Here is a 21,207-nt window from a genome sequence, read left to right as displayed (position 1 = left end):
GGAAAAGTAAATATAACTCTATCAGACATCGCGCAGGAGTGTAACCTGTGTAAGCATCGTCTTTGGTAAAGTTATGATTGCCAGGAACCCCCTACTGCGAACAGAGTAGGCATTTATGTCGAATTGACTTGAACATGCTCTTTAACAGCTGGAGGTCCGCGCAATAAGGTGATAAGATGTTTTTCAAGTTAAGTTTGATGCCTTCCGCGAAATGCCTCGTGACATTAAACTGCTCATCTGTGTTTGCAAGAGACTCGCTTAAATAAAACATCTGTTGGCTGTTGATCATCTGAGGCTGCGAGGGATGCCACTTACCTGAGAGCGAGACGGCGCCCACAACTTGTTTTCTCTCCGGTTTTGTCTTTCCCATTTAAAAAATAGAAGGGTGGCTCGCTTTGGAACAAAATCTGAAGAGGGTTTTTTTCCCGCCCCCCAGCCTCATTTTTTTCACTTTAACTTATCCACCAACTAATAACCATTGTGTGTGCGAAGAGTTGGTGACCCTCCAAAACCTGGGTGACAAGAGGGCTGATGAGCAGCAAGATAACGAGCTTACAAACAGTGGCAGCCACACGTCTCCGTGTGCTCTGCTACAGGCTCGGGGGTCAAGAGGTCAAGTCCACGGAGTTTCCTTTAAGATGAGTGCGATGGCGCGAGAGCGAGAGAGCGAAAGAGAGAGAGAGAAAAACAGCGGAGGTGGGGAGGGAGGAGCTGAGTGGAAATGAAAGCAGGAACGCCGCCGCTGTTGTTGAGACCGGGGGGTATGGGAGGGGGTCCCCTGCAGATCGTGACGGCATAGACAAGCATCTGGCATTTTACTGCCTGACAGCCGAGCCTTGTTTGTTCTCCGTAACGAGCGTCGCAGTCGCGCTAATGAGCGTTTCCATGCGCTATTATTGCCTCTTCAAAAAAAGAAAGATGCTGTGGAGCGTTGGCGAGATACCGGGGTTAAAGCCGCGTTCTTCTCGCTCCCCCCCGCCCCACACACACACCCCTCCCACGTGTAACTTTTTCAAAGAAGCGGTGTCCTTTTCGCTGCAAGTGCATCATTAAACGCTGCCATCGTTGTGCAGTCAACACTACAAATAGGGGAAAGTGAGTGAAGCAACACACACACAAACAACAACAACAGCAAGGTACGACTCACGCAGCCTCGGGGAAGCGTGAGACGTACCTCGCATTGCCCGAGTTGGCGCCTCCCCTTTTTGTTTAAGTTCGCACCGGATGTGGCCAAACCTTGCTTACCGTGCCTGTCAGATGCACAGATCTTCGTTCGAAGCAGCCGCGTGTTGCAAATCATTGCCAGAATAGTACGGTCTGCCTTTAATTTGCGAGAGAGAGAGCGTTGCACAAGGGACCGCCAGCTGCCATTATTCAGTGCCCCCCGTTTGCGGGAGACGTCAAACTCAAAGAGGGCATCTGGCTCACGGCTGCTTTAAATAAAACCTACGCTGTCAACAGGCTTGCAATTTGCGCGGCGCGTCTGTTTAACAAGACAGATAGGCGCCCTTGCAACTGCGGGAGTACCTCGCAAATCCGGAGTCGACGCTTTCTTGGAGCTTCTTCCGTGTTGTGAAACGTCGTATATTGAATAACCTTCAACATTAGCACAATGAGGATGCGTTCCCAGCCTTGGTAACTTACCATTTCATACTATAAAACGTCGTAACTTTCCATTCATGTTATAAACAAAGACAATTTTTGTTATTGAAAATACTATTATATTTCATACTGTGCAGTATGAATAATTTTTTTGTTAAAAAACTGACACAAATTACAGAAACATAGCGAAGAAACATAATATTCTTATTTATATGCAAACGTAGATCGACGAAAATTAAGTATTTCTCCATTTATTATTTAACTTTCCATTTAAAGTAATGGTAATAAATCCACAGTTCGCTTTACCGAAACTTCGTTGATGGAATGTGGAGGTGTCACTGAAGAGCATCGGTTCCCAGAACGCAGATCCCTGCACCGCCACCATCGGGGGGTCTGCGAGGCTGTGATGCGAACGCGGGTTGAGCCGGCTAATAATGGCAACGTTTATTGATTCGCGCGTGAATTTACATTTTACTCGCATTTAATAAAAAAAATAAGTTAGGTAAAAATAAAAATACCTTGCTTGAACTACCCTAACCCGAAGATCTAAATGCCCCCCCCCTTAAACAAAAGTATAGCTGCATTTAATTAATACATAATATATTCCGGTGATATGAATCAATTTGCATGTCCTGGTATTGACAGATAAGTTAATGCGTTTGTGTGGGGGGCTTGCGCGGTCCACGTAAATGTTTTAATCGGCTACGTGTGCAGTTTGTCGTCATTCCGCCGCACCTCCATTGTGCGCGTCTGGCTACGTACGGCTGGCTACGTACGGCCGGCTACGTACGGCGCGAAAGAAATTCGACGTGCGTACGAGTTGTGCCAAAGCAAAGTTTGAGAAACACTTCTCTGAGGTCTTTCAGGTTTGTCCATTTGCTCGTGTTAGCCACTGTGGGGCAGCACCGTGTCCACTTTGATGACATCGCCGGACGATGTTGGTGCCGAGGTCTGCAGCTAAAACAGCTGAACGATTAAACAAACGTTGCGTGTTGCGGTCAACCCTCCAGGAGTCGATTTTGCCGTACACATTTGTGAAATATTTGTTTGAGTTTTCACGCGCGGAATAAAAAAAATAATCATCCCAATTCATCGCGCTGTGTTTTAGTTCATAATAACTCGTGGAATCCAAGATTTAATTTAACAGTTCATAGATTTCATTGTTAATGATTATGGAGCGCACTCGCATTTACATGTTAAAATAACAGACCTTAGAATCATTACATTGGCTACCTCGCCTCTCTCAGTTTACTGCAATTAAAATCACAACTTGTATGCACATTGCATTCGTCTATTAATTTTGTTTGGGGAACTGATATTATAATGCAATTGAAATGTGTGTGCTGAGAACGGGCTAGTGTGAAGTAAGTCGTAATTAGGGATAAGGCCTACGCGGGCTGTCTGACTCTCGTATATCTCTCCTTGGGGTATTGGCCCGTGTCCGATTGTACACGGTTCTATCTTTTGATCTCAGTGCAGTGGATTAGACACCCAGCAAGGGTAAGGCACACGCAGCTCACAAGCACAGTGGCAATTAACCCTTTCCTCCGCAAGGACTCAGATGCACGCGCAGGTTCAGAAAATGTTTGCGGTGAAATCGTCTGCGTTAGTTTATGTTCACAAAACTGCGTTTATTGTCTTCACCCTTCCGAAGCGACTTTGAAAACGTGCTTTAAGAGTTATTATTTTCAATTACGAAGTCTGTGGGCGGTTATCGTGACTTCATTTTATATCCTTGTGCCATGATAACACCACATTTTTGTTGTTGTTGAAAAAAAATGCCATTGCTTCGGAAGAGTTTGTATGATTGTTTAAGAATCGGGCCACGTCTGATTTCGCTCGTCCATGTACGTGCACCGATGCGTGCGCAGGTCTCTGCGCGCCGTGCGGGCCTGCACGCGGGCAAGCGCAGGACGTGAAAAAGCAACGGAGCCGGCACTGGAATGGGGATCACGCCATCTCTGGAGGGGTTAATCACGGTACAACCGCGTCTAACGAGAACATCTCACAATGTGGACACACGGGAACCCAGCGGCACACCACCCCCCACCCCCCCGTTCCCCCACCACCGTCGTTTCAGTCCCGCGGCACGGTATACGCGCTGATCAATTAAACTTTCATCCATCGTTGCGAGGAGGCCCGGTGGCTCAGGGGGTCAGGGCTGAGCCGGCGCTGCTGAGACCCTTAGTTCGATTCTGGGTTTTACCAAACAGTGATTAAATCGGGTTTCTCCTCCAGCAGAGTGAGCTGACGATCTCGGCGCGGTCACCGACGAACGTCGTAAGGGAAGTTCGTCGGATTAAATTTGGATTTTAAATTTATGTTGCTAAATTGAAAATTGCGTGGCGGTTTGTATTGCCACATGGTAAATGTTTCTCTGGGACAGGGTTTCGTGCAGAGAAGTGCAGCAAGCTCGCATGCGAATGAAGAGATCACTAGATGCGATCTCAGAAGTAGTTTTGTAACATCTGCGTCCACGGGCTCCTCTCTGTTGTGGATCAATGATGCACAGCTCTGCAAGAGACTTCGTCCCATGACGTGACACCGATAGCACAAATTGGGAGCAAGGACAATTATTTTACGTAAATGTATTACAATAAATTTGCTTGTTTTACTTACTTTCACCCTTCATCGCAGGGTGAGCGCACACACCCAGCATGATGGATCAAAACGCGCACAGTTACCACAACAATCTTGATACACGCGCAACATCTTGATAAACCCCCCTGCGCATTCAATGATGTATTGTTCAAAGAAACCAATATCGCGGATCCCCAAAGTGTACCGTCAATCCACTCGTCAGCGGCAATGTGGACCAAGGACGCATTGTATAATAATAATAATAATAAAATGGTGATCACAGTGATAGAACATTAGATTGGATCGTAACTGATTGGCAATATTTTTTTAATGAAATGGCAGCGAGGGAACACAAGAGAGATGGCTCATGTGGAGGTGGAAAATTTAAATACCAGGTGTGTGTGTGTGCGCGCGCGTGTGAGGAGTGTAGTGTAGCTGTTAATGCGCTGCACTACGAACCCGCGACCCGGGTTCGATTGCCGCTCACGGCCAACACCATTGACGATTATCTGAACCGGTCCTGGGCCTCCCTTTGATCGACTCAGCCTCAAATAAGTACCTGGTACGGTGTGTAAAACATTGCCACTGGGGAGACAAAGGCGGCCGGGCGTGGTGCTGGCCACCGACCCCATTGTGTACTGTGCCGGCCTTTATAGGTGCTCGCTAACAGCACTTGCACCTACAGTCTGTTAAAGACTATACAGGGGATCGCCGTCTTTGTCTTTGATAGAGATGGACTCTGCCTACTGTTTATAGGGTTGTGAAAAGTTTAAGTGATTTCTTCCTCAAATGCGCATTGAATCATTGGAGCGCTGAGCCAGTGGTGGGAATTCATAATTCAGATGTCGGTAGCGAGTTTAACCACAGGATATAGCCACTGTTAACTTCCTCACGTAGTGGTAGCTATTTTATCAACCCAAAGAGTTAATGGGCTGAGTCTAACCTCTAACCAGGATTTAACCTTGCGACATTCCTATCGCTGAAAGTGTATCGCTCTGCAACTGAGCCAGATGGCCCCCATGTAGTTGTGGAGTGAGAATGGCTGATGCTGCTGCTGCTAATTCCACTGTTGATGATAATGATGTTACAAGCAGGGAGGTATGCATGCTCATTTTACCTGACATTCCTATTAGGGGCATATCTCACCTGCAAAATTAAATTCCGAGATGTGCCGCTGCACTGGTTTGACATGCTTCCGCTCTGATGTGAAAGTTACAAAGCCCTCTAACGTGGAGTGATTCCAATTCATTTGTTTCTTAAAATCCACGACACCATTCCCATATTTTCTCAACAAGGCGTGGGTGATGTGTATAATTGAAATACCCACGCTACTGAGCAAATGTCCCACTCTCAATCTCGGGCTGTTCTCCGGATTCCTATTCTGCAAATATTTTTTTGTTGCCGTGCCACTTCTCATCTCGACATTTCGACATCATCGACGCGCTCCATCCAAATGCCAATTAAGTCGCGATGACACGGAGCGCCTCCGTCGATTGGCAAACACGCAGCAAATCGCGAGACCGGAGGGAGGGAGGCATGATGACAGAGCGCGGTTTTTAAAACCGCGGCTCCTCTTTCCACCCCCGCCCCCCTCAAGCTGCGCTTGGCAACAGCGACTGGCAGGTCACGCGGCAACAGCGCTCTCATCGGTCGATGCAAGCGTTTGTCACGTTGCTCCGAGCCTCAGAGCCGAGCAAGGCTGGTTGCGGACGCGTCTCGCGCGAAGGTGGCGTTTTACCCCGACGCGTTGCAGGACTCACGGTTTATACCGTTCACGTTTTCGTACGCAACAAAAACAAATCCTGCTGGCAACTACAACTGGGTGTTCACAGTTTTGTGATAAACACGATAGCCGTGCCTGGGCTAAAAGAATACCACACACATTAGCTGAATTTGTTAATTGTAGCAATCGTTATTTTCGTGACAACCGCCCCCCCCCCCCCTCAAATGCATTAATTTTGGGGATTATAAAAAGTTAGGGAATTAATGTGAACAGGTATCATGGAATTGTTTTGTTTACTTAAAAAATGAAAACGCCAGAGTTGGTCACGTGGTACAGGGGTCAGAAGACTGAGCCGGCACCGTCTAAATCCTGGGTTCTAATCCAGGATTTTAGACGCTCGTGATTCAACTGACTTCTCAAGTGTAACTCAAGTTCAATGCTGTGAAAAAGGGACATTGCCTGAAACATCAGCTCATATATATATCTCCTTTTAAGGCCATGGTTTTACTTACAAATGTTGAGCTTTTTTTTTTTACAAAGTATAGCAAGTTGATGATCTAAGCTTGTTGACTAATGACTACGTAAAAAGTGGAAAGCACCCGATGTTACTAAATGAAGTGTTCACTTAATGTGGCTAAATTCCAGCTCTTAGAATGCAAAAAAATCATATCGGTTTTACTGCCATATGACGGGTGATATTTCTGTTTATAACAGGGCATGTAGGAAAGTATGTATGTTGATCCTCTTTCGCACCGTACGTACCCAACCATGCTAATGAGAGGTTCGGGGGGGGGGGGGGGAGGACAACAAACCAAACACAAAAAGCAGTGTGACCACTCATGTTAGGATTAAAAACAAAAGCATCCCATCATGGACCGTTCTCTAACGCAGGATTCCGCCACCCCGCAAGATTCTCGAAACTACATTTCATCTCGTGCCAAGACGGCGATAGCACAATCGGAGTAAACATTTCAGGGAGAGAGAGAGAGAAAGAGAGAAAGAAAAAAATGGCAAAAGCAGTGAAAACGCTTCAAGCCAGTGACAGTGCAACACCTGTAAAATGCCAATACGCAATTAACAAGCTCTCTGTAGCCATGCTGGGCCAGCAGGAACCTCACAGCTGGGCCCTTTCCTTCCCCCGGGGCACGACGCTTTGAGGTTAGTCAAGGTGGAGCGTATCTACTGTCACGACCGTCGCGACTCGCCTGCGACTTTCATACAAGGCGGAGCAGAAATAAATGAAAGCCAAGAACCTCACTATACATCAGCGCATAATGCTTATTGATTTTTTTTCTGTGGCTTTGTAGCGGGCTTACTTCGGACAATGCTAAACTGTATCAATCAATGCATCGCGGATTGTCGTGCGGCCGCGCCGCTTGCGGTTTGACACCACCCGTTCTAATGGCAGCCTGCTGCTGATAGTGTCGGATTAATGTGAAACCTTTTTGTGTCCGCGACGCGATGGAATAATGCAAATGTACCCCCAATTAAAAAAAACACGCGCGTAGCAGACACGTCTCTCATGTTTAATTATCTTCATTATTCCCTATTTAGATCCGTGGCAGTTTGAGTCACAAATGTGACTGTAAACGAGCGCTAATGCGAGGGATACCGTGTTGTGGCTCATCCGGCTCATTAGAAGAAGAAGAAAAGAGGGAGAAAAAAAACCCACCCCTACCGCGTGCCATTTCTCCTTCGGAATCTCCTTCCCCCCTTTTTTCGCGGAACGTCGAATTCCGGGCGGAATCGCAGAAGCCCCCCGACCCCCCCCCCTCCCTCCCTCCCTTAGTGTTTGCGACCGTAATCAGCCCCGATCCAGTGTTTGCCGATTGTCGCGTTGCTTCCACGCCGCCGGCGCCGTGTCGCGATGTCACCCAGATAAATAAAGGCCACTTCAAAATTGTCAGCCGCTTGGGAAAGAAGCCCTCTTTATTGCCTCCCGTGTCGGTTGCAGACAGGGCATTAATCTGAGCGTGATCGGAGAGGTGGGGGGAAGGCGGGGGGGGGGTCCCTCCACCCACGCCCCCTCCACCCCCCCAATGGGACTCACCCCTCCCCTCGACACCTTCCTCCTTCGTGGTGGCTCGCCGTGTTGCCGCTGCAGCAGCAGCAGCAGCAGCAATAATGACCGCAATAGTAATAATAATGATGTGCTTTCCCGCCGTTATGGATGGGCTTGGCTCACTGCCGTGTTCCTCGGGGGGATGCCCGCTGAAGGCAGATGTTGGGAAATGTTTCGTGACGTCGCGTTCGTGAGCCTCTTTCTTCGGTCCTGCGTCTCTGCCGACGAGGCCTTTGGCAGCGGTTTGCAGTCGACACAGTTGCAACGAGTGAGGCAGACAAACAAGCCCCAAAACATGCTCTATGAAGCCTGTTTTCTTCTCTTCGTCATCAGCATCATCATTATTAATTATTCAAACACTTATACGTGGAAAGACACACGTTATCGGTCGAACGAAAGATTCGTAAAATGAAATTGCATCGGTCCTTGGCTTCACAATCACCAACAGCACCGTCAGCAACAGCGGCCGTGATTTATCCACTGCTGGATGAATGCCTCGCCACAAGCCGTCACCGTCTGCCACTGCTGGGAAGCGGCAATCCGCCGAACAAGCACACGCGAGCTAATTCCATCACCAGGGGTCCCCTTCGCGGGTCATTCTTGTGAAACAGCTTCTCAGCTGAATGTTACTTACCCGCGTCAACCAAGAAAATCAATCAATCAAAAATCAATCCATCGCTCCATCTCTGTAGGGGATGCGGCTCTCTCGGGCGCGTTTACTCTGTGCACGCATCAGATTTGGCGTGGGACATTTCATTATTGTGGATTCACGTACGTTGCGTATACTGCGATTCGTTCGCCACGTGACACTTGCGGCCACTGGAAAGCGCGACGATGCAACGCGTTATTGAATCAACGCGCCACTCCGAATCGTGACAATGAATTATACGGCAAGGGGCGTCTGCGCACAGGGCTTAATACATGGACGCACGCCACATTACGTCGAGATCCATGAACGCGTTGTCTGGATGCTCAAGCGAGCTTTGAGCAGGGGTCATCTCAGATTGTTAATTTCTACATTCCTACGTCAGGAGTCGCTCTCCTTCATAGGACAACCACTCTCAATTTCCCACCAGCTCGCGATCACTTGGTAATACTCAGTGTACTGATCTAGAGGTATGATGATGATTGATGATAGATGATGGTTGCTGCTGATGATGATTAATGATGGTGATCAAGATCAAGATATTATTAAGGCGTAAGCCGTTGATGCCACTACTCCTCGCCAACACTTCGACCCTCTGCCAGATCCCGCAGCTGCTGCACAATAGACTCTCGATGATTGATGATGATGATAATGATGACGATGATGGGGGGCAGAGTTGACTGACTGGAATTCAAACTAGGAGAGCTTGTTGCCCTCGCTGCTGAGCGGTATTTCCATCCACAGACTCGAGCCCACCGCATTCTAATGAGCTCCCGTGACGAGTCTTGTCTAGCACCGAGAAGGAATCATGCCGCAGCATTCCGTACATCGCATTGAATCGTGGGAATATGCTAATGATCTGAAGGCTTCACAATCATTAAGCAGTTTTAAGTTAAACCTAAAAACTCACCTTTTAAAACTTGCTTTTACTTAAGATTATTTTATAGGGTTATTTTTTAATATGCCTTCGATAATAATTTATTATAATGCAATTTTGTTTTGTATAGAATTAGATTTTATTCTTCGTGTGATTTAGTCTATACGTTTTTTTAATCTGTACAGCACTTTGAATGGCATCCTTTGCACGAAATAGTGCTATAGAAATAAAGACCTGATTGATTGATGTAAAATGAAAACGAATTTTTCAAAACACATAGGTTACCTGCCCCCTCCTGCCACGTAATGCTCAACCATTCTTAAAATAATGGGAAATAATGTTCATGTACAGTTTACATACGTGCAAAAATAGAGTGCAAGAAGAGCTTATGTAGATTTCAACTGAATGTTTACGCCACGTTAAGGAATATAATTATGCCTCCAGAAATACCGAACAAAAGAACGAAACATCTACTTTTCCGACCAAATGTATTACAGTTGCCATTCTGGAAATAATGCTAACTACATCCGGTGGTGCTAGTGGTGTTACATGACAAAACACTGTTGAGGATGCAAGGTGAAAAACCATCACAACTGTCCTGCCCTGGTTATGGCTCAAGAATTCCAGGATTGGGTGCAGTGTCGTGAATTGAAGAGGCCTTGGGATTGGATGGAATTGAGAGGGCCTGCACCACAGGGCTGTCCTTGGGCAGATAACTTAAGAAAAGGACTAACAACAAAAAAATGAACACTCGACAATAACAACGTGGCCTTAAAAGAAAACAAATATGTAATAGGCGAAGGTTTTGGCAATGACCCTTCTTCGTAGCAGAGAAGTAGAGAGGTCGGAGAGATAGAGTCTAGAATAATAGTTGGAGGCTGCAGCATCAAGAAGAAGTAGGATTTAATATGTGCAATTGGCGTAATCGCTTTAGTTGACGTTGTTCATAACTCTCTTACAGAGCAGTGCATCACCCCATGTGTTAAAAAAATGGCCCATAGAAAGAGATATGATATAACTGCATCCGAATTCCCTTTCTATCCACACACTGCGAGACGAACTTCCCCGCATACCATGCAAACAGAGAGTAATCTTCGTCGCACGTCAGTGAAATTGATACGTAGCCTTGATTCTCTGAGCTGGAATTCATCCAATTTGAAGTAACAATGATCCGATTCAACTTTTGAGTTTTTTTGTTGCTGCTGCATTCAATCATTGACGACCGGGCTGAGGCCCCCAACTCACTCGATTGGAGGGTCCTGGTTTAATCTATGGGCAGTGGTTGAATCCCAGATTCGATCCCAGGATCTCCGGAGTGCTGGCCCGGTATCTCAGAGTCCTGAGTCACACATCCACCACATCCTTACCGCAGCTTAATTGCAGCTTTCCCCCATCTCCACCGATAAACATTGTATATGGGCTGTTCTGTTTTATTGCATTGTTATTCCAAACGTAAGTGGACATTTCATTCTATGTTTACAAATTGAAAAAAAATTACGCTAAATTGCTGCAATAACGTTTTTTTTTTAAGTTTGTTATTATTATTATTTTTCTTCTTCTTTAATCCATCTATTTTCCCCAACAATGTTATGCGCTTGTAATGACGTCTCAAACATTGTCCACACTGCCGTGCAGTATGTGCGTTTGATTTCCAGTAAACACTGCCTTTATAATTGATTTTCGAAATAATGTGGAATTAAGTACTATGATTACTCCAAATTGATTTTTTTAAATACAAAACACGTTTTCCACATACGTTTTATTGAAACACGTTTTTTTTTATAATATTCTGCAAATAGTCATGAAATAAGTTCAGAAGTGGGCCTTTTTTAATACATAGTACAAACGCACACTTAAATCCAGGACATAAAAAGACAAAACATTACGATGTTTCTATGGGTGGCAGTTATATGGAATTCATTAACATGCGTCCGTTGGCCAATGTATGTCAACAAATATTGCATGCGCGGAACAAACACATACGAGCAGTGGCAAGGTCCAAGGTTCTGCAGCTTGGAAACAAAACAATTCCAAATTGTGTTCATAAAGCATTCGGGAGCGTGCTCGCGGAGTGCACCACTCTGCACGGTGATCCGTTCATAGATACTCCCCTGATTTTATAATCACCCACATTTTTGTTTTGACACGCCCTCTTTATGCGTGCTATCGGGTCGCACTCGCGCGTTGCTCGGTTCGACGTTTCGCTCCCGGCGCGCGGTCGCGAAACGTCGAACGGTGCGCAGTGAGTAACCTCGAAAGGCACTGCAGACCTGCGCAGAGCAAACCACAACAGCCTAGGGCGGTAGTGTCTCGCTTCCCCCTTCACCAACCCGCACTGACCAGCGTGGTGAAGTATATTCAAACAGCCCTAATGACCAGTACAGCATGGGGAGGCCTCGTCCAGCAGTGGATTGCTAAAAAGGGCCGTGCGTTATCATGAATTGTTACATTATAGTATCGATGCTCCACAATGCCAATTATTGACCCAGGAGAAGTCTAAGTGAGTCTTAAGACTCTTTTGTTTCTTTCAGGATGGCCCCTTGCACTTGGATGTTTGGGTCAACTCCACGAGCGCTTGGCTTCGCGTCGGAGGAAATTGGAGATGCCGGAGAAAACCCATCACGCGTACGAGAGGGGTTGACCAACATCTCTTGGCCACGTTCTGGCCCCGTGCCTACAACGCCTGTAAAGCTCCAGCGAGCACCGACCAGGCTCAAAAAAAGCTGCTTAGCTTATGAGATATGATGAGATCGAGCGCAGTGGTGGGTTCATTTAAATAGTCGCGTGCGTCTTTGTCGTACGGATGTGAATCACGGACAATGAAGAAGGCAGATGAGGGCAAGGAAAGATTTGTTTTTGAGATGCAACCGTATCGGTTCATACTCGGCATTCCCTGGACAATAAGCACAAACGAGTGCACACTAGATGGCTTTGCAAGGCTATTGAAGGACGTGCACGAAAGGGAGGTTCGTTACTCGGAGCAGATCGTGACGAGAAGGCAGCGGTAGCCTTGAAGGGAGACCCCCCGCAAGACAAAGCGCGACGGGAACAGGCGTAAAGGGGAGATCGTCAACACGGTGGGAAGACAGTGGCACAGATGGTAACGATCGTAATCGCGTCTCAGCAGAGATACGCTCAAAAAGTGATGCGCATGCTTTCTGTGCGTTTGCGAATGTATGGTGTAAGTTGTTGCGGGGAGTGGGAGTGCAACGGTTAAGCTGGCGCTCTGCGCTACGAACCCGGCGACCCGAGTTCGCTTCCTTCATAGGTGCTCGCTAACAGTACTTGCTCCAACCGTCTGTTAAGTCTATACGGGGGATCTTTGTCTTTGTAAGTTGTTAGTACACTGTGCAAAGATTTTAGGTGTTTTTTTTCCACAACAGAAGCCAAGCCATGCTGCTGACATCACGCAGGATTAACATGCGCATGGCCCTGCTTGGCCCCAGAGGCAGATTGAGATGTTTTGTGAAGCCAGTGTAGCACGGTTTGGTTCTGGCTCGGCACGGCAAATAGCAGGTGGAAAAATACCAATACCGTGGAAGACCTGCGATTGCTCAGTTCGGATGTGCTAGTGAAAAAGGTTTGTTAGTGACTGGAAAACAAAAACCTGGCCACGCACAACAGCAGTGACACTTGCTGTGTTCATCTCATCTGGATCTCCCATCGGTCAGCTCAACCTAAAATGAGTCTGCGGTTCGGTGTGATCCCATATCAGACCCCGAGCGAAAGAGTTGGCCGTGCATGGTGCTGGCCACACCACCACTCTGCTCCCTTACATCACTTGTCACGACAGTAAAACATTTCACTACACGTAAATTACAACAGTGGTTAGCACTAAGCACATGGCATTATGAACCCCTGCAACCTGTATTTGATTCATGGCCACAGCTAATATCAGTGGTGAGTGATATCTGATCCAGTCCTAGCGCCCTATTCACCAACCGGTACTGACCATCATGGGGAAGTATGGTAAAAAAATAACCGTAACAAGCCACAATTATGGGAGGCCTTCATCCAGCAGTGCATACAAAAAAAGTACCCTACATGTGTGGCACATTAGGAATGGACCACTCTTTTAATTACTTCCTCGTGCAGCAAGGCAATAAAGTGTGGTTTTGTGAAAGTCCTTATGTGCTGTGCTGTACATCAATGCACGTGTGTACACCAGCACGTGATAATCGAGTTGGGCCTGTGGGTGGCTGGCAGGGTTATTGATGAACCTGACTTGTACACCAGTCACGTGGTTAATGGCGACTCGGTTGAGGATTGCTGTGTGTGACACACGTGCTGTTGCATTTTACAGATTGACCACAATAAATGTGTTTGCCCTCAATTTGGAGCACCTGCCCACGTCCTTCATCTCGAGTGTGCAACGCATGTACACATACATGTACGGGCTGTGTGTACATTTGTGCATCTGCACTCTTCTCGTCCATCTGCCGGGCCGGGTTGGCGGGGGGGGGACAAGCCAAGTGTGAATATAACAACAAAAAAACGTCCTTCTTTTCTGCGACCAATCTTGATTTGAAGCGAACAGTCAAATCAGCATCGCTCCGCTCAGGACAGGAGGCAAAATCCACAGCACTCAAAGCAGATCTCCACGCAGTCCGACGACTCGCAACATCCCTGCAGCATCCCGCCGTCAACGTCTCCGCACAGCCCGCACGGGGGCACGTCCTCCCCGGCCTCGGGGCCGCAGCAGCAGCAGCAGTAGACGCAGCAGCAGCCGCAGCAGCAGCAGCCGCCGCCCAGCTCGGCGCCCGGGCAGCAGTCGGCGCCGCCGAGACAGCGTTCGGCATCGCCGGCGCCGCTCTCCTCCGCGCAGGAGCAGCAGTGGTGGCAGCAGCAGGCGCAGGACACCAGCATCCAGCACAGCGACGCAAACTCGCAGTAGAGGCACGCCAGCACGCTGCGCACGCAGCAGTCTGCAAGCGGCGGGCGAGGTGGATTGAGGGACGCATAGCCAGGAGGAGGGTTCGTTGTTGTCGCGGCGAGCGCGGGAAGGTTTTGCAGCTCGCCGTGTTTTGATTTTTAAACTCTGCGGCTACTTTTAGCCGCGCCGGATTATTGGGATCGCTGCATGGGATGGGGATTAAGGACTACAGTTGATGGCGTCCTCCCAAATGAAGCGGTATTTCCCCTGGGCACGCAGCTCGCTCCGTTTTAACTAGATGTCGCGTCTTGGAATTGCCAGGAGCGTTTTTGTGTGTGGGGGGGGGTTTGCTGCGTTGGTTTAGTAAACTTTGTTCAAGTGCGTGTTTACCCGCACCTCGTGTCAGCTGGGGTGGATTGATGGTAAAGCGGATTTACGCAGCGAGCTATGAACCGGGCAACCGTCAGTAGCGAGTGATATATACACGTGTATATATATCACCTGGATCTGAGCCCTTCCCTTCACCAATGCGCATTGACCAGCACGGTGAAGTATGGTCAAAGAACCCCCATCAGCAACACAGTACCTCCGATTAGCGCGGTTGGCTACGTACGTACGTTTAACATGTATGCTTTCACGAGAAATATTACCAAATAAGAGTTTTCTTTGGGTTATATCATGTGAATATAAATGCGTCGTTAAACCCGCCACCACCCGACACAGCCAATTAGTAAGGTTTGTCACGTAACAAAACATGCCAATTAGTTACTAGTACAGCACACCGGTGTGTTGGAGAGTAAACACAACAACATTTACAATTCGAGCACCGTGACTCGTTCGCCGGTACGATGTGAAAGAAATTAAACATAGTAATGTCCAGCGTTGGGTGGCCTTCATCCAGCAATGGGTTCACAAAGAATCTATGGATTGACTCTTTTTATATCTTGCAGGATTGTTAATATGCATGTCTATATTTGAATCTAAAGATTTGTATCCTGCTAGTATACCCCTAGGCATGTGTACATATATACCGTGTATATAAGTAGAACTTCGTCGTCGGTATCTACATAAAAAAAAAAACTACTTAAAAAATTTGGCCAATTGTTTTTCCAGATAAAAAGCCAATGTGCCCTGTCTGGAAAGCCATTAGGGAGATGAACTAAAGCACATTAGGTCTGCTTATATATGCTTTTACCCGTAATGCCACGATATGTAATGTGAAAAATGTGTAATTATGTTAGGGGTCACCCATCTAAGTACCAACCAAGGCTCGAACAAAGCTCAGATTCCCAGATACAACAAAATAATTTCAGGTGGCTCGGTCACACTTGTAAACAATCGTTTACAACTCGTCCGTACGCACGCACACACGTCAATGGCGAATACTTGAAACGGGCAGGGCAGGAGTGAGGAGAGAAAGCCACAGGGCTGGCATTAGTCTCGGAGCGAGAAAGCAGTTGCATGGTCGATGCAGGCGGGCGGGGGGGGGTTAAGCTACAGCTCCGCGTGCGCTTCTTCGACTACTCGCGGAAGCACAGGTTGGAGCACTCGATGCAGAGGTCCACGACCTCCACGACCTCCACGACCTCCACGACCTCACAGCACTCCTCGCACGGCGTGAAGTCGAACTTGGGGTGCCGGTGGACCTCGCCGAGTAGGGACCCTCGCGCGGCGTGGACGCCCCGTCGCGGGGGGCTCGCCGGCGGCGACTGGGGCGGCGTCGCGGTGCGGGTCACAGGGGCAGCAGGTGCCCGCCCGCCCGCCCGCCCGCCCGCACGCCCGGCACAGCGGCGCCAGCAGGGCCACGAGGCAGCAGCGGAGGGGCAGCGTCAGGCACGGCTCGCGGCAGCGACAGAAGAGGCGGGTGAGGAGGAGCGAGGCGCAGCCTGAAGAGCAGGGAGGAGGCCACGCCGGTTTGGGGAGAGGTGCAGAGGGAGGGAGATCAGGTCGTAGGAGACAGGGGAAGGATGGGCAGAGGGCAGTGAGCGGAGGCGGTTAGAGGGAATTGAAAAGAGTGTGGCAAAGGGAAGACCAAGACCTCCCACAAATGAGATCTGCTACATTGTGTTGATTGGCCAAATCCCATCGATGAGTGTTTCGCGTGTGGGAGGAAACCGGAGTATCCAGAAAAAGTACTCTTTGTTTTTTTCGGTAAAGTCACGTGTAAATAAGAAATAATATAATAACATAATAGCGTACGACGTTTCGGTTGCAACACAAGCAGCCATCATCAGGTACAGAAGAGCTAAATTTACGAGAGAGAGGAAACACATAACCCCAGATGTATATACAGACGCTCTGCCTGTGTGTGGGCCTTGGTGTTTCCGAGTGTGTGCTGCTGCGCCCCCTTTGCTCCATGCATACCTCATGCTAATTTGTCCCGTTGCCTCTCAGCCTTACCTTCTCTGCCTATTTAAGGCGACTTCACTGTGTGCGTGTCTGTGCTGGTTCGCTCTACTTGGATGTCTATGTGTGTGTGCGCGGTCTGTATTTAAAATTTCATACTCAACTTGCAATTTAGCAATCTTTGAAATAGCGTAATCAACCAGACTATGCGTTAATTGTGTTTTGACCGACCGTCTGTGTTGCTTTATATGGTTTCCAAATTTTGCTAAACCCTGTTTGTTTGGTATGCTTCTCTCTCTGCGTCCCCTGTTGTATCTGTGTTAGTTCCCCCCTACTTGGGTGTCTGTATATACATCTGGGGTTATGTGTTTCCTCTCTCTCGTAAATTTAGCTCTTCTGTACCTGATGATGGCTGCTTGTGTTGCAACCGAAACGTCGTACGCTATTATGTTATTTTATTATTTCTTATTTATACGTGACTTTACCGAAAAAAACAAAGAGTTATTCCTGCAGTCACGAAAGCTTCGAATCAAGTCTCTATCCAGAAAAAGCCCCACGCTGCCGAGGGGGTGACACTCAATGCTGCCATCTCCTGGTCAAATCGCAGTAGGGAAGGTAGCAAAAGATCTGAAGAGGTGGAGTGAACTTGTGTTGATAGCATAAGGCTACCTGATGATGATGATGATCAGGTAGCCTTATGCTATCAACTTGTGTTGATAGCATAAGGCTACCTGATCATCATCAGGTAGCAAATAGACATTAAGGGAAATAAATGGGCAGCATAGCTTTCCCGGGCGGTTGGGAAAGGTTATCAGAGGAAGGTATATAAATACACCAGGGGGGGTGGGATACATTGTGTGGATTTAGGAAATGGAATGTTGTGGTGGTGGTGGTGGCTGTGCGGAATTCTAAAAAAAACAGACGATACTGTATATGATGAATAATTAAAAGTGAAGTGCTGATAATGGTAAATGGAAAAAAAACCCATAATAAACAAACAGTAATGAGAGGCCCTGATGTCTTGTTATGTTTGACCTCAGCTTGATTAAACCGTGACACATTGGGCTGTACTTCAACACTGTGTGTGTGTGTGCATAATAATGAGACTGTCTTCTCTGCAACCACCAGCACCACCAGCACCGTGCTCGCCCAAAGTCTGTTCTGTGTCACTAAGCGGCACAGACGTGTCTCAGCAATTCTCATCGTGTCTCAATGCCCGGTGAACTCAAATCGAAAATAGATAATGTTGTTGAATAATTGGTTGATTTAATCAACACCAGTGAAATCGCATAATAAGGCAGACAATTTCCAGTGTTGAACAACGCTGGAAAAATTAGCGTTTTGTATTTCAGTATAATTGTATTTATTTATTTCCTCATCACGATTGCTGTACAAGGGCAACACCACTAAATGGCCTGCAACAAACGGCACTGTTGAGGGTATGATTGGTACGAGTTAACGTGTTTCTTGAATTGAGAAAGATGATAATGACGTGCACCTGTGTCAAAAGAGGATTTTATTTAACTTTGTACGTGTGCACAGCTTTTTTTTATCAATCCACCGCTGGATGACGCCTCCCCGCGCCATCTCAGAAGTTATTTGACCATACTTCACCACTCTGGCCGGCGCCGTTCCGGAAAGGCAGTCAGCGCAGACGTGGGAGCGTCGAAGTGCAGTATAACAATAGATTGTCTTACACTTCCCTCTGACTTTTGTCAGGGGCTCTTGTGCTGCCATGTTCATATTGCACGCACCAGAAAAATATCCCAGCAACTTCAACAAATTCATCTAGCCACTCAATCTCTTCTGCCCTCGTTTGGTTTTAAGTGTGGTAGCACACTCGACTTGTAATCCAGCGTTTGCGCTTCAATGCACCAACACGGCAGTTGCAACAACGGTGAAAATATTTTCTAAAGGCCCCGGCCTCTGTCCACCCAGCAGCATAAACGATTACACCACAGTCGATCAACAGGTTTGGGTGTGGCGGGGTAAAAGCAAGGGTGACTCTTCCAAGAGGTCTTGCCCAGTATAAAAAAGTAGGTCAAATAATAATTAATAATAATTACATTCATATAGCGCTTTTCATCAAGGAATCCAAAGCGCTGTACAGGACACACCAGCAGCAGATACTCGGCATAATAATATAATAATATTTTAATACTCTCGACAGGAGCTCTCTGGACCTCCCTCTCGTTGGAGACCCTTCTGCCAGCAGTGGCATTAGCAAGCAGTTGCAGGAGTTACACCTTGACCTTTACCTTCTGCCAGCAGTGGCATTAGCAAGCAGTTGCAGGAGTTACACCTTGACCTTTACCAACTTTACCTGTCCTGAACATTCACTTTTCTGAATATCAAATATTACCTATTTTGGAGCGCCAAGGTGGCAAGATGTTAACCACTTTGCCTGGTATACAGGAGGTCACGGGTTTGATCCCGACACTGAGGCCTGTATATTTGGAGTTTGCGGTGTCTCTCTCTCTCTCCCCGTGGTCGTGTGGATTTTTCTTAGGGTCCTCCGGTTTTTCCCTCCACATGTAGAATCGACGTCACGCGTTTAGAATAAGCCACTTCGTTGAGCTATCATTTGTGGCAAGGTCGCTTCTAAAAATAAAAGATAGAGCTATATCGCTCAGTGGGCCTCGCCTGGTAAAATTAAAAAAAAAATAAGTTTAGTTTGTCTTCGTGGCATGCACCAACACGCTCTCCAAACCACGTGTCACTCAAGCCCAGCACGTACCATCATTTGCGCTGCTCCGGGGGGGTCGCGACGACTTCGAGTGCTGGCTGAGCTTCCTGCGCTCGCCGGCTCGCCGGGCGGGCGTGGCCCCGGTCGCCCGCCTTGGTTCGTATCGAACCGGCGGAGGGTCCAGCGCGAGTGTCGGCACCGCTGGCGGCAGTCGGCGCTCACGGCCCGCGAGGCCGCAGGGCCCGACCGGATTGTCAAGGCCATCTCCCCGGTCCGACGCGAGTCGCGATGCGCTGGCCGTCGCCTCTTTGGCCCCTCCGATTTCTTGTGGGTTGACGTGTTCTCGAGGAGCCGAGTTCAAAGGTCGAGGGCCTGGATAAAAACACATTAAGATATTGAGTGATTGCTTTATTTTCCGCTTGAGATAAAAAAAATCATCTTTTGTTGTCTGTATTTACTCCGGGAATTGCTGCGCCCCATAAAAGAGTTGTGGCGAGATTGTGATGATCCCACAGTCATTTGTCAGCATTATGTACCTGAAATTCATTCTCCAGCAATTTCATTTGTTTCCAAAAGGCAATGCCAGTGGCATGGCCAATGAACAAATGACTTACCACTCGTTTTTTTTTACACTCCGCAAAATTGTGATTTGGTCACCAAATTGTCCTTCTAGAATTGTGCTTTTTATTTTTACTAGAATGAAGCTAACGTTAATTAAAACGCACACGTGCGCGCGGTTTGTTGAAAGCAACAACAAAAACGCACGACTGTATTGCATTTCGCCAGGCCGTCAAAACTTTACGCGTTTCCAGCGCCGGCTTGCTCGTTGGCTGCTTCGGCGTAACGGCGCATTGGTATGCTGCTCGAGAGCCCTGGAAATGTCTTCACAAACATTGGGAAGCCAGGTTTTAAAGGACAAGCAGCTTTCTCCCCCCCCCCCCATCCGGTGTCCATTACGGCATCGGAGATTGGATCAAGGGCATGACGGGGTTCGGCGGTTGCTCCGGGTGTGTGGAGCTTGCGAACGTTAAAGCGGGGGATAGGACGTGGCGAAATCATTCCCGGAGTTGTTTGCGAGACTGGAACCGACATCAAAGGCTACAGTGAAAGGGCAGCGAGTGTGGCCCACGGGCTTAACCCCCCCAGCGCCCGAGTGCAATAACGCCTGGGGGTCTGCCTGCGTTCAGAGTCACACGCTGAAGATTAGATTAAAACTCATTGGTACTGGTGGATCCCACGCCAAGTAAATTTCGCAAAGCAAACACGGTTCTCCGTGCCCATTAGTCCACACGGAGAAAGCCCCCCCCCCCAACCCCACCCCACCACCCTCCGTTCTCAAATGTTAGGGCTGGGAATCTGACTCTGCGGGGTTGCATACGAGGAGGATGTGGAGGAAGAGGTTTAACGTAGATTGCCGGCGACCAGCAGAGGGCACACGATAAGATCGGCCGAGAGGCCGCGTAGACTCGAGCGTGGGATGTGATGCGTCCAATTAAAAGTTAAAGGTGCTGCCCGGGCAATTGCCTGCTCACACCACTGTTGGCGGAAGGGCCTCCACCGCTAGAGGGAACTCTCGAGAACCCCATTGGAGGGTATTTGGCCTGCTCGTCCAGTAGCGGCAAGACTCGCGAAGGACGCTGCTGGGCAGTTGGAAGCAGTCGCCCTCCAACAACAACAACGGATGGCAGAGGAGGGACGCTCACAACAACGAGCGGAGCGTATAAAACGCAGCGAGTTGACACAGTGGGGCGGCACAGGTGGTGTGTCCGTCAGTCATCTTCGTCGATCGACCCAATGGCACCTGGGTCTGTT

At 48.1% G+C, this 21,207-nt stretch overlaps 1 protein-coding gene and 1 long non-coding RNA gene across 5 annotated transcripts in view; one reads left to right on the top strand and one right to left on the bottom strand.

Annotated features, from left to right (window-relative positions):
* Nucleotides 1-2,047: 2,047 nt before the first annotated feature.
* Nucleotides 2,048-14,036, top strand: LOC142924572 (uncharacterized). Its single transcript, XR_012941685.1, has 3 exons — nt 2,048-3,175; nt 3,474-3,581; nt 12,022-14,036. It is a non-coding gene; the product is annotated as an uncharacterized LOC142924572 (long non-coding RNA).
* Nucleotides 11,231-21,207, bottom strand: part of MDFIC (MyoD family inhibitor domain containing) — a 33,129-nt gene continuing 23,152 nt past the window's right edge. For 3 of the 4 annotated variants that reach the window (XM_032954286.2, XM_032954287.2, XM_076067040.1), the window contains 2 exons: nt 19,447-19,767; nt 11,231-14,415 (listed from right to left, as the gene is read on the bottom strand). In XM_032954286.2, coding sequence (XP_032810177.1) covers nt 14,048-14,415; nt 19,447-19,767 — 689 coding nt within the window. In that variant the 3' untranslated portion in view covers nt 11,231-14,047. Of the gene's footprint in view, nt 16,250-19,446; nt 19,768-21,207 lie in introns of all 4 variants that reach the window. The other variant, XM_032954288.2, reaches the window with a different exon arrangement.

Source organism: Petromyzon marinus, chromosome 14 (genome assembly GCF_048934315.1).
Source record: "Petromyzon marinus isolate PM22_M1 ecotype Great Lakes invasive population chromosome 14, UKy_Petmar_22M1.pri1.0, whole genome shotgun sequence".
In the NCBI taxonomy this organism is placed as follows: Eukaryota; Metazoa; Chordata; class Hyperoartia; order Petromyzontiformes; family Petromyzontidae; genus Petromyzon; species Petromyzon marinus.
The sequence above is the reverse complement of the archived record's forward strand: the minus strand, read 5'-3'. Positions and strand labels throughout refer to the sequence as shown.